The 14,435-nt window shown below is 40.4% G+C and overlaps 1 protein-coding gene across 1 annotated transcript in view; it reads right to left on the reverse strand.

Moving 5' to 3' along the window:
- PCNX1 (pecanex 1) overlaps positions 1–14,435 on the reverse strand; it is a 175,652-nt gene that overhangs the window by 128,676 nt on the left and 32,541 nt on the right. The window contains exons 3-4 of the mRNA XM_045288192.1: positions 11,177–11,451; positions 3,505–3,610 (exon numbers count right to left, since the gene is read on the reverse strand). Of these exons, the coding sequence (XP_045144127.1) occupies positions 3,505–3,610; positions 11,177–11,451 (381 nt within the window). The remainder of the gene's footprint in view (positions 1–3,504; positions 3,611–11,176; positions 11,452–14,435) is intronic.

Here is a 14,435-nt window from a genome sequence, read left to right on the forward strand (position 1 = left end):
CAAAGGGGGAAAATTAAAAGAGAGAAAATAAAAGGAAGAGAAAAGGAGGTAGTGAGATAAAAATAATGATAAAGAGGCACTGTGTTCTAGAAGCTCACTACCTAGTATAGAATACACATACCTAATGATAAGAATGTATAAGTGCCATAGAAAAATTATGTTCAGGAAACCAACCATACCTCTTCATCAGTAATACCAGTCAATATGTATGTCTATGTACACATGTGTGTGTGTATATATATATATATTTTTTAATTTTAAAGCCTTCATTTCAGCTCCTCTAAAGGATAACAATAATTAATCCGTGACAACCATTTCTTTTGTTACAAACTAGAACACCAAAACTCAAAGGCATAATAAAGAACTCTCTCTCACTGCCAGCGAGTCGATGCTGGCTTGCAGTGACCCTGTAAGTCAGGGTAGAACTGCCCTGGGCGTTCCCAAGGCTGTAACTCTTTATGGGAGTAGAGAGCCCAGTCTTTCTCTCTCAGAGCAGCTAGTTGTTTCAAACTGCTGACCTTGCAGTCAGCAGGCCAACGCGTAACCCATTATGCCACTTGGGCTCCTCATGAGAGCCTCCAGTATTTGTACATGTTTATTCAAGAGTTTCTACTTGAAGAAAACCAAAGTAGACAAGCTACGCTGAGTACACATGCTTCGATAGCTTCAAAATGGGGCTGCCTCCTAAAACTAGTCGGGTGAGTTCCAACTGACACAGTGCCCCGGGCAGCCTCCAGAGGGGGAGGCCTCTGCTGTGCTCCTTCATCCATTCTAATGAGGACACAGGTAAAGGTGTGGTTCTCTAAAGGGTGTTTGGCAAAAAGCAGGCTTCGTGGGATAATCTGACATTGGCTGCATCTGTCAGTAAAAAGGGATAACTGGACTGATTGGAAATTCAAAAGGTGTTACCATATGAAGGATTAAGTAGAAATAGAAAAAATAGGTCAAAAATAGTAACACTTTCTTCAGACTGGCAGTGTAAAAACTGGAACTAACACACACACACACACACACACACAAAGTCTCGACCTAATTAATAAGTCATAACTATTTTCGACAATGTTTCAGTTGATGTTTTTGTTTTGAAATCATGTCTTTCTCCATGTGCTTTTTGGGGAAAGAAGACAATTTAAAAGACCCATTTGTCCTAGGCTGCAATTAGTCATTACTCAAACTATTAGCAAAAAAAATGTCACAATTCACCTGAAGTGTAAATCATGAAAGGCAACTCAAATAGAGGTGAACCTGTCAAAATACACTGAGAAAATTGCACAGGGCTTGAATTCATAAAACCTGGTGTCTTTTCATAGCATCGTTCTTACATGGTATAGGGCTGACAAGGCAGACAGCGTAACAACAAACTGAAGAGTTCGGAATCAGGTCTGCTGGAGTGTCTCGGGGCCCCAATGGTTAAGCGCTTAACTGCCAGCCAAAGGCTGGCGGTTCAGACCCACCTAAAGGTGCTTGGAGGATAGGCCTGGAGATCTGCTTCTGAAAGGTCAGCGCCTTGAAAACGCTCGGAAGCAATTCCGACTCTAAACACATGGCATCACCACAAGTCAGAAGTGACTCAGCAGCCACCTAACAATGACGCGTGCTTACTCATTTGTTAACATGAGAAGCTTAAGTTCAAGTCTAGTTCTACAGGACTATTATCTACAGATAGTCAGCAATCACAATGGAAAAACAACTCAGCACAAGGCAGTGTACTAGCAGCGTGCAAAAGAGGAAGATCTACTCAACAGAAACTTATAAACTATATTGTGTTGGTCTGGGTAGACTAGAGAAATAAATCCATGAACACACATATGTGTTTAAGAAAGAGATTTATATACAAGAGCAATTGAACATTGAGAAAACATCCCAGTTCAATCCAGGTCAAGTTCATAAGTCCGATATTAGCCCAAATTTCCAATATCAATCTATAAAGTCCACTTCAGACTCATGAAACACATGCAATGACACCAAATGCAGAAGACCACAGGACAGTGGGTAGAAAGTCTTTGGGTCCAGTGTCATTAGAAACATCTCAGCACTGGCGGGGGTCTCTCTGTGGCTTTTCCAGCTTCCGAGGTCTGGTTGCATCCATGCGGCTTGTCTTCTGCAATGTCTCCCGGGGAGTAGCAGAGAGAGAGTGTGTGTCTCCTGCCTCTAAGAAGGAATTCCCAGATTTTCCAGAGTTCTCAGCAGATGACCATGTCCACACAGAAGTCTCATTGGCTATCTCCAGATTGACAGCCTAGACTCCACCCCTATACTCTTAATCCTTAAATTGACACCAGATTAGGTGACTACCACAGGTATGATGATATGATACAGCTTGCCGGGATCCTGATATAAATCAACAGTTTCTTCTAGCTAATGAAAGGGCTGAAATAATGGCCACTGAAGCCCACGGTGATTTAAAATTCTATTATGAGAAGCCCTCTCAAGTTCCTCACACATTATCTTACCAATAGCTGGAAGAATATTATTTCAAAGAAGTGAAATCATTTGCAGTAAAGGCAAGTAGAAATAACTGAGCCTTTGATTGGTATGGGAGATATTTGAAGAGAGTTAAGAAGAACTCAATAAGGGAGTTCATTCAGAAGGAAAAGAGAACTGTAGCAGCAATGGCACAGGCAAAGTTAGAGAGATTGGGAGCACAGCAGGCTTCAGCCAAGTTCTGAGATAATACTAGAGTTTTTATTTTAAGTTAAAAGTAAAAGTTACACAGCATAAATGCAGTAAAGTTGGCACACGTAGGTGTGTGTCCTAATTCTAGGCCTCTTATCAATACCTGGGGCTCTGTGGGATTTTGTGTAAGTTGTTTTACTTCTTCACTGTGTTTTCACTAGAAATAACCACAGACATCTCTCCCCTCAAAATAAGGATGGTATGTCAGAGAGACCAGCTTACTGGTCAGGTAGAGACTGGTGGGATCCCCAAGCCTTTGACCTTTACCTGTCAGGTCTAGGGCTGAACTCACCTCTGATGTAGAACAGACAACCATTTGAGTTCAAAAAGGCCATGTTTACTCAAGGACAAAGTTCGGAGGGTTAGGCAAGGAGGAGGAATGGAAACAGGACACATGGGAAGCAACTAGGATAAGCCACGGTACATTGAGAGGATTACAATGGATGAGTTGAATCAGAATGTGTCTGAATTGCTCAACGTAACACCACGTTCTGCTCTATAAAACTTCATTTAATTCATAATAAAAAGTTTTCAAGGGCAGGGGTTGAGGGGTATGATATGAAGGTAAATGAGAGGGCAGAAGTTTCATAAGGGAATTGACCAGCACAGTCTTTCTCAAATGATATTCCCAAACAATGAACATGTAATACATGCTCGGAAAAGAAACAAGGGAAAAATGGAATTAATGTGAAAAATCAGTTAAAAGTAAGTTTACAAAAGATGTTATTAGCAAACACTCAATAAATGATAAACCCAAACATCAACCCATGGCTATAGACATGAGAGTTCTGGGACCATGAGCAGGAGGAGGGAGAAGGCAGAACGCACCTGGTTGCTTGGATCGAGCCCAGCATAAGAATTTCTTGAACTGCAACCAACTGGGGGTGTGGCTTCTCGAGTGAACTCAGACATTTCCATCCCTCCACCAGGATCACTGTTGGGAGGAAACGAGGAAAAACGGAGTAACTGTCATTCTAACACCAGTGATTTTTTTTTTAGGTTTTTGTAATTTTATGATATCTGAACTAAAAGGTTATGGTTTGTAATAGTGTAAATGAGCCTTGAAAAAGTAATAATCAGTCTTCACTTCTAAGTCTGATAATCTGGACTATTCTATAATCAAGTCACTTCTTGAAAATATTTAAAAACTCTCTTATCTCAAACTGTGTTTGCCCAATCCAAATTAGAAACTTGCCTTAATTACAATTATAGCATAATAAATATTTTATGGTATGTGCCATAAAGCAATTCTGGCAGCGAAAAAGAAATTGGCTGACTACAAACAGAAAGTAATTAGATATTACTGTGCCAGAGAAGGCTGTCTGACTAAGCCACATGTGACCGAGCAACCCCAACTTTTTCCTGGTGAGCCGCCTCATCCTAGACTCATATGTTTTGGGGTAATGTTAAGCAGCCAAAGTCAACCAGCAGATCCCATGTCGCCGGCCATAAGGATTAGTGCATACACATGAGCCAACTATGGCCAGGAGTGCTCCACTGCTGACAGGAAAGTTCTTTGTTTCTGTTGGTCTTTGTGCTGAGAAGACACAGGCCTCTGGGCCTGCTGCAGCCATTCTACAAGCACCGGCGGAGAGCCTGACTGAGAAGTCAGAGGCTGGAGAAGCACAGAGCCTGGCTGAACGAGAAGATGCAGGAACACAGTGTCTGTTCCTAACGCTGCACACTGCCACAGCTGAGGGCCTCCTTTACACACAGACTTCTAGTGTCTTGTTGTAGTTGTAGTTGTTAATGTCTTTTAATTTAACCTTTTTATTAATCCAAGTTTTATTAAAAGTGGTATCTGTGGCTTTAAGTAACAAAATTTTCTTTATTTCTGTATAGTAGCCATTCAACTTAACATGCAATGCTCAAAATGTGGAAACAAAGAAGATACAATCCATAACAATAAGATATTACAACAATAAGCAAGTAAACTATCCATGATAGCACAATCAGATTCCAAGTCACACACAGACTTTCAGTAACATGAACTATAAAACCCTTATGATGATTTAAGCTGTGTACTCTGACAGCTGCAATCAAAAGAAATGAAAAAAATGAATTTGTGTGCAAGCATACCTTCCATTTAAGCATTTATCACTAACATAGCTAGAATTCCAGTGTCTTTTTATTATTCATGGTGTCTTAATTATATTATATCCCTGTTTGCATAATAGGTTCCTAACTCTAGGGGAGGTCCAGTGAGGAAAAGTGCCTTTCTACCTTGCTATCCATTTATGAAACAGAATACACTAGAACTCAATCACAAACCCGATGGCCACATCAGAACACACTGCCCACATATGAGAAAAGTGGAAGACATTTGTTTGTTGGCTGCCTAGCTTTAGTTCACACAAGCTATTCAGATCAGGATGAGAAATACTTGTATAAATTGAAAAACACCTTGTCAGTGCAGAGAGGTAGCTGCAACCAGAATGAAGTGGTGGTGGCCAGCAATGAGATGGTTATATGGAAGACTGGAATGCACTCTCCAAATCAGATCCCAGGGAATCAAGAGACAGGCCAGGTGAAGATTAAGGAGTGAAATACACACTACAGAAGGGAGAGAGCACTTCAGCTTGCCTAGTTTTGAAATATACACGTAGCTGCTTTATTGATATAGCGTTCACATAAAAAGTTTACCCATTTAGTGTGAACAGTCTGAATGTTCCCCATATACTCTGACATATACGACTCTAAGTATCAGTCAACTATAGAACATTTTCATCACTTCAAAGGAAACCTGTACCCTTTATCTATCTCTACCTAGCCCTCCCAGCCCTAGAACTAATATCTGTCTTGACAAATTTGCCTATTTTGAACCCTTCACATATGAATGGGGTCATATTGTCTCACATGGCTGGCTTCTTTCATTTCAAATGTTTTCAAAGCCATCCATGTTGTAGCATGCACCAGTACTTCATTCCTTCTGATGCCAAATAATATTCCATTGTGTGGATGTACCACGGTAACTGATGGACGGTCTCGCCTAATTTTATATATCACTTCTGCTAGCAAATTCAAATTATTATGATCAGCGTGTAAAGCATCATTATTAGTAATAAATATTAATAAATGTGAAGGAGTTTTAAAATGTTCAGAGAAATTCCATTATCTTTTCATATCGCCACAAGCATTTTAAAATTCCCTCATATTTAATTATGTGCTTTACTTGTATTTTCTTATGAAATCTTCTGCAAAATCTACTATTTAAATACATTATTCTCATTTTTAAAATGGAAAATCAGAAAGTACAAAAACTTACCTAAGATCTAAGGAGAATGAGCAACATAAACAAAGCCACTGGTACAGCTTTTTTTTTTTTTCAATTTTTTTTTTCCCCAATTTTTTTTTGTTTTTGTTTTTTTTTAATTAATCAATTTATTGGGGCTCATACAATTTATCACAATACATAGATCAATTGTGTAAAGCACATCTATACATTTGTTGCCCTCATCATTCCCAAAATTCTCTTGCCTCCTGGGTTCCCGGAATCCGCTCATCTTCCTTCCCCCCCACCTTCCCTTCCCCCTCCCCTTTCCCCCATGCACCCCTAATAATTTATAAATTATTCTTGTATCTTACATTACACTGTCCGGCGCCTCCCCTCACCCACCCTGCTGTGCCCGTCCCCCAGAGAGGAGGCCATACGCGGCTCCCTGTGATCCATTCCCCCTTGCTACCTCCCCCTTCCCTCCTGGTATCGCCACCGTCGCCCCCGGTCCCGAGAGGCTCCTCCGTCCTAGATTCCCTGCACTTCCAACTCCCATCCGCACCGCTGTGCATCATCTGGTCTAACCAGGTCTGCAAGGCAAAACTGGGGTCCTGGTAGTTGGGGGGAGGAAGCGTTCAAGAACTAGAGGAAGGTTGTGAGTTTCATTATTGCTATACTGTACCCTAAGTAACTCATCTCCCCACTCCCTCTCTGCAAGGTATGTCCAGTTGTCTAGAGATGGGCATTGGGTCTCCATCGCGCGCCACCCTCATTGACAAGGATATGACTTTTCTCCCCGCCTTGCCACTGGTACAGCTTTTAGAGAGTAAAGGCTGTTAAACATCTGTTGTTCCACATTATAATGAATGCACATTACTTATTGTCAGTAAAGACTGTGACAAGATTTCACCAACAGGTCTATACAACTCCAAAGCCCACATTCTTTCTAACAAACCACACTATCTTTCAACACGTAAGACAATGAAGACCCCTTTCCAGTTCAAAAACAAGAGAAAAAGTGAGTATCTGAACAGGATTTCTCCACCTCAGCACGGCTGACATTGTGGGCCACAGTGTTTCTCTGTTGTGGGGCCTGTGCTATGCATGGCAGGATGCTGAGCACCAACCCTGACCTCAACCCTGAAGATGCCAATAGCAGTGTCCCTAGTTATAACAACCAAAAATGTCTCCGGGCAATGGCAAATGTCAGGGACAGGGGGTTGTCCCTCCAATGCCTGCAAAGGCTCCCACAGAGGAAGTTGGAAAGAAATCAGCCAACCATTGGACACCTATGAAGACCCCCAAACTGAGCATGCCCACATTCAAGCCCCCGGGCCAGGTGGGAGGTACACCTAGGTAGCCCACACTAGGCCCTGGCTCATGACATCACCCAAGTGGGCTAAACTCAGCCAATGGGGTCAACTAATACCTTCAACCACGCCTTCCCCCAGCCAGAGGGGAAGCTAGAAATAGGCAGGGGCACACTCTGGCAGGCTCTCTTGTGCCCTCTTGCCCTGTGCTCCCTTGGTCCCTGGGATACCACGCCCCCCCCCCCCCCCCCCCGCCAACTTCCGCACATGTGGTGTTTTCTTCCACCAGGTGCTTACGTCTAGTGATGAACCCCTTTGAGACTGTAAAACCTGCAACTGGTCCTTTCCTTAATAAAAAACCACTTGGACTACAAAACGGGCTTTGCCGGCAGGCTTTCATCGAGAGAAGCCAAGAACCAAGGTCTTACCCACTGGAGAAACCCTAACAGTGCTGGGAGGACAAAAATCATCCCCAGTTGAAAACCACTGATCTAGAATTAATGGTCAGTGGTCAATACTGAAAATGGAAAGAAGGGAGATATTGTGGAAACAAAAATGCCGGACTAAAATGGACGGCTCCTGATACTAAAAATCCTTCCGCAAAATGTCCTTACCTCTCTCTTTTCAAAAAAAATTCAATAGTATGACATTTAGCCAAGCTGTGGATGTCCTAAATATAGCTAAACGTATGAACTGGCTGAGTAAGACTTTTCTTTATTAGCAAGACTTGCAGGTTTTCAGCAATTGAGATTTCAACACATACCTGGGAAGTACAGTGGTTTACAATTCTCACAGAAGAAAAGTGGTCTACTGCAGTAAGCAGTACACCAAGCTCAGGGAGCCTCTACTCTAAGCCTTAATTTCCCCATCTGCTAAACGAAAACAGGTCCAGGGAAAGACAGAAAAACAACAGGGGGTCTTTCCGAATCAAGGGAGAGGTCACAAATTAACTTGTTAATTATTAGTACCGTTAACTGCTCAGGCTTTCATCAGAAACTGCCTGGCACCATTCAATACTAAATTTACAAATAAAACCCCAAATGCAATGATGCTCACAACAGTATAAGGTGAAAACACAATCTCTAGCTAGACTAAATCTTTCTCAGAAAAGTTAGACTATTACTCAGCTGCATATAACTTAATGATCCTTAGTTTGCACTGTCCAAGCATTATTAACACGGCCAAAGAGAAAACACGACCTGTCTCCAGAATATTTGCATTCCAGTCTTAACCTTCAGGGAGCTAATTCCCATGAGAGAAGCATTATCAGTATAACAGAGAATGATGACTGTGACTCTTCCCCTAAAACCCAGAAGTAAAGTAGACACACGCACACTCTAACTGCTGTACCCGAGAGGCCAGTGAAAACCAGGAGGCTCCAGTCGTCCCACTCCAGTCATCCAAGCAGCTACTGGCAGCCTACACCGTACCAAAAGCCAGAGAAGACAGTACGAAGTAGGGTCGAGCAATAAAAATAGTGGTATTTTCTTATTAATTTCTTTCTTGTAGAACAGATGGGAAGCTGAGACAAAGGCGATGTCAAACCAAAAATCTACAGCAAATAACATATTTAATGGTGAAACTTAAAATACTTTAAGTGAAGATGGTTCACTAATATGATTTTAATTTAGTCATGTGCTAGAAAGTCACAGCCAATGAAAGAAGTAAAACAAGAAATAAGTGTAAGAACTAGAAAGGGAAAAAGAAAAAAAAAAAACCTATCATTTACAGAAAAATCAAGAAATACCCTATAAATAAGACATTATCATTAATGAGGGAATTTAACGAGGTTGTCAAACACAAAGTAAATGGCCACATTTAAGGAAAGAAATAGAAAATGGCATTATAAAAAAGTTTAACTGTCTGAAAAACCTAACTAAAATAATTCAATAAATCTAATAAAGGTTATGCAAGCCCTTTAATGAAGAAAAATACCAGATACAGTAACATTTTATTAAAATTTTACTGAAAAACATTAAAGAGTAAATAATTGAAGAGATTCGATATCATAAAGATATCAATTTTCACGAGAAGAATCTACCTATTCAATACAACTGCAATAAAAAGTCTAAGTTCTTATAAACATTGCCAAATAAACACACAAAACCCAAATCCACTGCCTTCAAGTCAATTCCAACTGAAAGTAAGTAACCCTCTACTGGGTTTCCGGGCTATCAATCTTTACAGGGGCAGAGAGACTCATCCTTCTCCTGAACTTGTGGTCAGCAGTTCCAAGTTTCCCGCCAGCACGACCAAGCTCCTCTCCAGGTCATATCAAAGAGAAGAATAAAGTCAGTCCTCGGGGAAAAAACAATGTAGGGGACCAGTCCCACCAGATATCAAGAGTCATTTTACAGAAGGACAAACATCAAGAAAACAGCAAGCCCAGAAACATCACTGCTACTATACATGGAAACTTGCGTTCTGCTAGAGAGTACTGGAAATCACCAAGGAAAAGATGGTCTATTTAACAAATACTGGGAAAAACCAGCTTTTCACATATTTTAAAACAACAATAATAAGTCTGAGGTCCCTAACTGCAACTATACACTAAACACATTCTGAGTAGAATTGAAAGATGAAAAGAAAAACCCATAAAACCTCTAAAAGACCATATAAGGTAATAACCTCAAGCAAGCCACAAACACACAAATCATAAACAAAAATTATTATAATGAACCCTTAAAGAGAAATGACATGCTACAAACTATGAGAACATACATAATCAATAAAGGAATAAACTCTCAAACTCACTGACACTGAATCAATGCTGACTCATAGCAACTCAAACTCACCTACTGTGAGTTTCCGAGAATGGAACTGTTCATGGCAGTAGAAAGCCCAGTCTTTCTCCCGAGGAGCTGCCGGTCATTTTGAATGGCCAACCATGAGGCTCACACCCCAGTAAAGGAACAGTATCATGAATATAAAGAATTCCTATTCATCAATCAGACAGCTCTAAAGAAAACTAAACAATGAACAGGCACTTGGAAGAACAGAAAAACTAAATGAACAATAAACATATGATGCGATGCTAAGCCTCACTAGTTATATAAAATGTTAAGTCACAATCAGATCCATTTTACACTTACCTGACCGGCAAATTTTTAAAGATGTAAACCCCAAACAAAACCAACTGCCATCCGGTCAATTCCAACTCATAGCAACCCAATAGGACAGAGGAGACTGGTCCTGAGGGCTTCCAAGGTTACAAATCTTTACAGGAACAGACAGCCTCATCTTTACTCCACAGAGTGGCTGGCAAGTTTGAACTGCTGACCTTGTGGTAACTCACTACACCACCAGAGCTCAAAAGAGCTAACAATATAAAATATTGATGAGGATATGGAATAATAAGGACTTTTATATGCTACATGTAAGAGTGAAAATTGTAATAATTTAGCAAGCATCTTAGAACTATCTAATAAAACTAAAATATCCTATGTACCCACTTACATCTGCTATATATACACATATATACCAGGAGACATCTATTACACAGGGAGCCTTCTAAATGCTCATGATGAAATGGTATAATAGAATTTTTTCACAAACGTTTTGAAGCACCTTCATAAAGTGCTATGAGGGTAAAAAAACATGGAAATAATCTGAATGCCTGTCAAAACGAATGGGCAAAATGTAGTCTATCCCTATAGTAGTAGACTATACAACAGTGAATAAGAACAAACTAAGATACTAGCATCTTACCTATAGATGGGTATCTGAAATACAATATTCTGAACAAAAGACCTCCTAGCATTGTCTTTAGGAAATGTCCTAAAGCAAACATAGACAAATGATATATACTTAGCATGTATTACTTGAGGCCCAGGATGTGGCTTTAATTCCCAAGTATGCCCTATGGTAAGACTCAACAAAACCTTAAAACCGTACAAACAGAGTACGTACAAAACAATAACCACATCATTACACATATATAATAATCCACATTACACTGTGTAACAGATTTCCTTACCTTGGTCCATTACTGTCTTTTCTCCTAGTTGAACAGCTGCCTTGCTCGGCTTTGGCTCGCTGATCTGTGAACTCGCTCACACTCCTGTCTACAACTTCCCCAGCATCGAGCGCTCCGTGCAGTCGGTAGTTGACCATCTTCAGAACAATGAAAACAGCGGCTATCACAGGACAATAAACTGCTACTATAATCATGGAAGAAGGAAGGGCCTTGGAGAGAAAGAAAAAAAATGTTTTTAAGTAGTCTATATTGTATTCAATTAGAGAAATCTGTAACTAAAATTACACACACATATATTCATACCCAACATACCAATCTTGTAACACAACTTACTGTTTACAACCCTAAATTATAAGTTTAAGACCTCTCTGTCTAAGGCTGAGCTAACAGCTACATGTGGCTTTTGAGCACATGAAATGTGACTAGTCTGAATTCAGAAGTATTGATAAAACATTCAAAAATTCAAACTCACTGCCATCCGGTCAATGCTGACCCATAGTGACTCCCTGTAGGTTTCCGAGACTGTAACTTTTTACCTAAGTAGAAAGCCTAATCTTTCTCCCAAGGTGGTTTTGAACTGCTGACTATGCGGATCACAGCCCAACGTGTAACCACTGTACCACCAAGGTTCTTTGATTAAAACATTAAGTACATGTTGGTTTAATGTGTACTTCACTATACCACCAGGGCTCCTTAAGTATAAGTAAGTTGTTTAATTTAGTTTTAGTAATATCATTGTTTGTTGTTATTTAAGTGTCCTGAATAACCTTTTCTGCAAAAAATGACAAGAGTCCTGGTGGCATAGTGGGTTCTGTGTTGGCTGGTAACCACAAGGTCAGCAGTTCAAAACCTTACCAGCCGCAGATAGGCTTTCTACTCCCATAGAGATTTACACTCACAGAAACCCACAAGGGCAGTTCTACCTTAGCATATAGGGTTACTCTACATCTAAATCGATTAGATGGCAGGGAGTTTCATTTTAAGTCTTGGACAAAATGGCCATCCTCAAAAACATTCACACAAAAAATACAGTATTTACAGAAATCTGTTGTGTGACACTGTTTCCATGTGAAACATTCACCTAAGAACTGCAATTCCTGGAGGTCATTTAGTCCAAACCACTCAATTTCAGAAAGGAAATTAGATCTACTAAATGTGGATGACTAACTCAAGAGCCCACCTAGGTCCCAGGTGGGGCCAACCATTAACCCACCCAACAGCACAATGAAGAAGAGCAAACTGCTTCAGGGTGATGGGGCTGTCCTGAGTCAGAAAGAGGAAAAGGGTTTGGTTTTCCTTTGCTTTTTTAAACCACGATCACCCATCTATTACTATGGAAATGAAATCAGGTTACATCGTGTTGCTACTTCCAATTTTAAATGTAATATGATAATGAAAAACGAGTCAGAGTTCCACTGTAATTCACTGCAGTCCTTATGACGGAAGTGACTGATTATAGTAAGTGGATGGAAAGTTAAACTGGCCAACATGATTGCTCAACAGTAGGTAAGTTCAACTGAACTAGTAGTGGCCCCTCTAAATGGAGGAAGGTAAGAAAGAACAATACTTACCTCTACAATTAACAAAAGAAAAGATTATACAAGCTGAAAACAAATCTAAATTAAACAAACCCTCTTTCTTCACTACTGTATTACTAGAAGTCCACACTATTTTATTACTTACTAGAAGCCTAGAAGCCCACACTCAGGTTCAGTCAGGAATCAGTGGGTCTCTATCTTAAAGGTTAGTGCAGTGGTTCTCAACCTTGGGATCGAACAACCCTTTCACAGGGGTCGCCTGATTCATAACAGTAGCAAAATTACAGTTATGAAGTAGCAACAAAAATAATTTGATGGTTTTGGGGAGCGTGGCACCACAACATGAGGAACCGTGTTAAAGGGTCACGGCATTAGGAAAGTTGAGAACCACTGGGTTAGTGGGTGGCACAGGCACCACTCAAAAGTGAGATGTAGGTTGTGAGGGGGAAAGCAGCTTTTAAAATAAATCTCCTAAAATATTCATCATTAATCCAAGAGACTGTATATGCTTGTGTTTTCACCACTAATGCAATTACCCCATTATTGACACTGTGTTTCCTGAATGTTTGGCATAGCACTTAATGGGCATTCTGCAAATGTGTGAGCTATCTATATTAACTAACAATGTATCACATTTTGGTAAAGGTTTGCCACATTTTAATTTCTTTGGCTGAGACAACCAACAATTTTAACATAAAGAGCAAAACTTAAAAATCCGAGAGAATGCTTTCATAATGTTGAGATGGGAAAGATTTCAAAGCATGACTCCGCCCCCCCCTCGCCCCCCCCCCCAAGCAAAATACCCAAGGGCAATGAATACAAATGCAATACAATCAAGAACCTCTATTCACTGAAAGACACCATAGACTGATTGGAAGGACAAGCTACAAAGTCGAAGAAAAGACATTACAACATGTAACACCAACAAGGATTAACTTAATTCCAGAACACAACTGCGCTCTTGTGGGACCTGTACATAGATCAAGGTGCAGTCGTTCAAACAGAGCAATACTGAATGGTGTAACATTAGGAAAAGTGTGTATCAGGGTTGTATCCTTTCACTGTATTCATTCCATCTGTATTCTAAGCAAATAATCTAAGATACTGAACTATATGAAATAGCATCAAGATTGGAGGAAGGCTTGTTAAAACTGTGATATGCAGATAGCGGCTTGCTGAAAGCAAAGAGAATTTGGAGTACTTATTGATGAATATCAAAAACTACCATACCAGTATGGAGTACACTGCAAAATAAAGAAAACCCAAATCCTCACAACTGGACCAATAAGCAGCACCATAAAAGAGAAAAGATTGAAGCTATCAAAATTTTCATTTTACTTGGATCCATAATCAATGCCCATGGAGCTCTCTCACTGCCGCTGAGTTGATTCCCACTTACCGAGTGAGGCTTCACAGGACAGGGCAGAACTGCCCTGTGGGGTTTCGAGACTGTAATCTTCACGGGCGTAGGAAGCTTCATCTTCCTCCTGAGGAGTGGCTGGTGGTTTTCAACTGCTGACCTTGCAGTCAGAAGCCCACTTCATAGCCAACTACACTACAGGGCTAATCTGATGCAAATAATTTGTTTTCAAGTGCTCAAAACTGTGGGGAACAGAAGGAATTCTCTTAAGTTGTCTCCCCAAAATATGTACCAAACTTAGCTGCTTAAGAGTGACTCTCGGCGAAACTTTAATTCCCAAGTATGCCCTATAGTAAGACTC

Source organism: Echinops telfairi, unplaced genomic scaffold (genome assembly GCF_000313985.2).
Source record: "Echinops telfairi isolate 266 unplaced genomic scaffold, ASM31398v2 ScPeMD7_18;HRSCAF=68, whole genome shotgun sequence".
NCBI classification, from domain to species: Eukaryota; Metazoa; Chordata; class Mammalia; order Afrosoricida; family Tenrecidae; genus Echinops; species Echinops telfairi.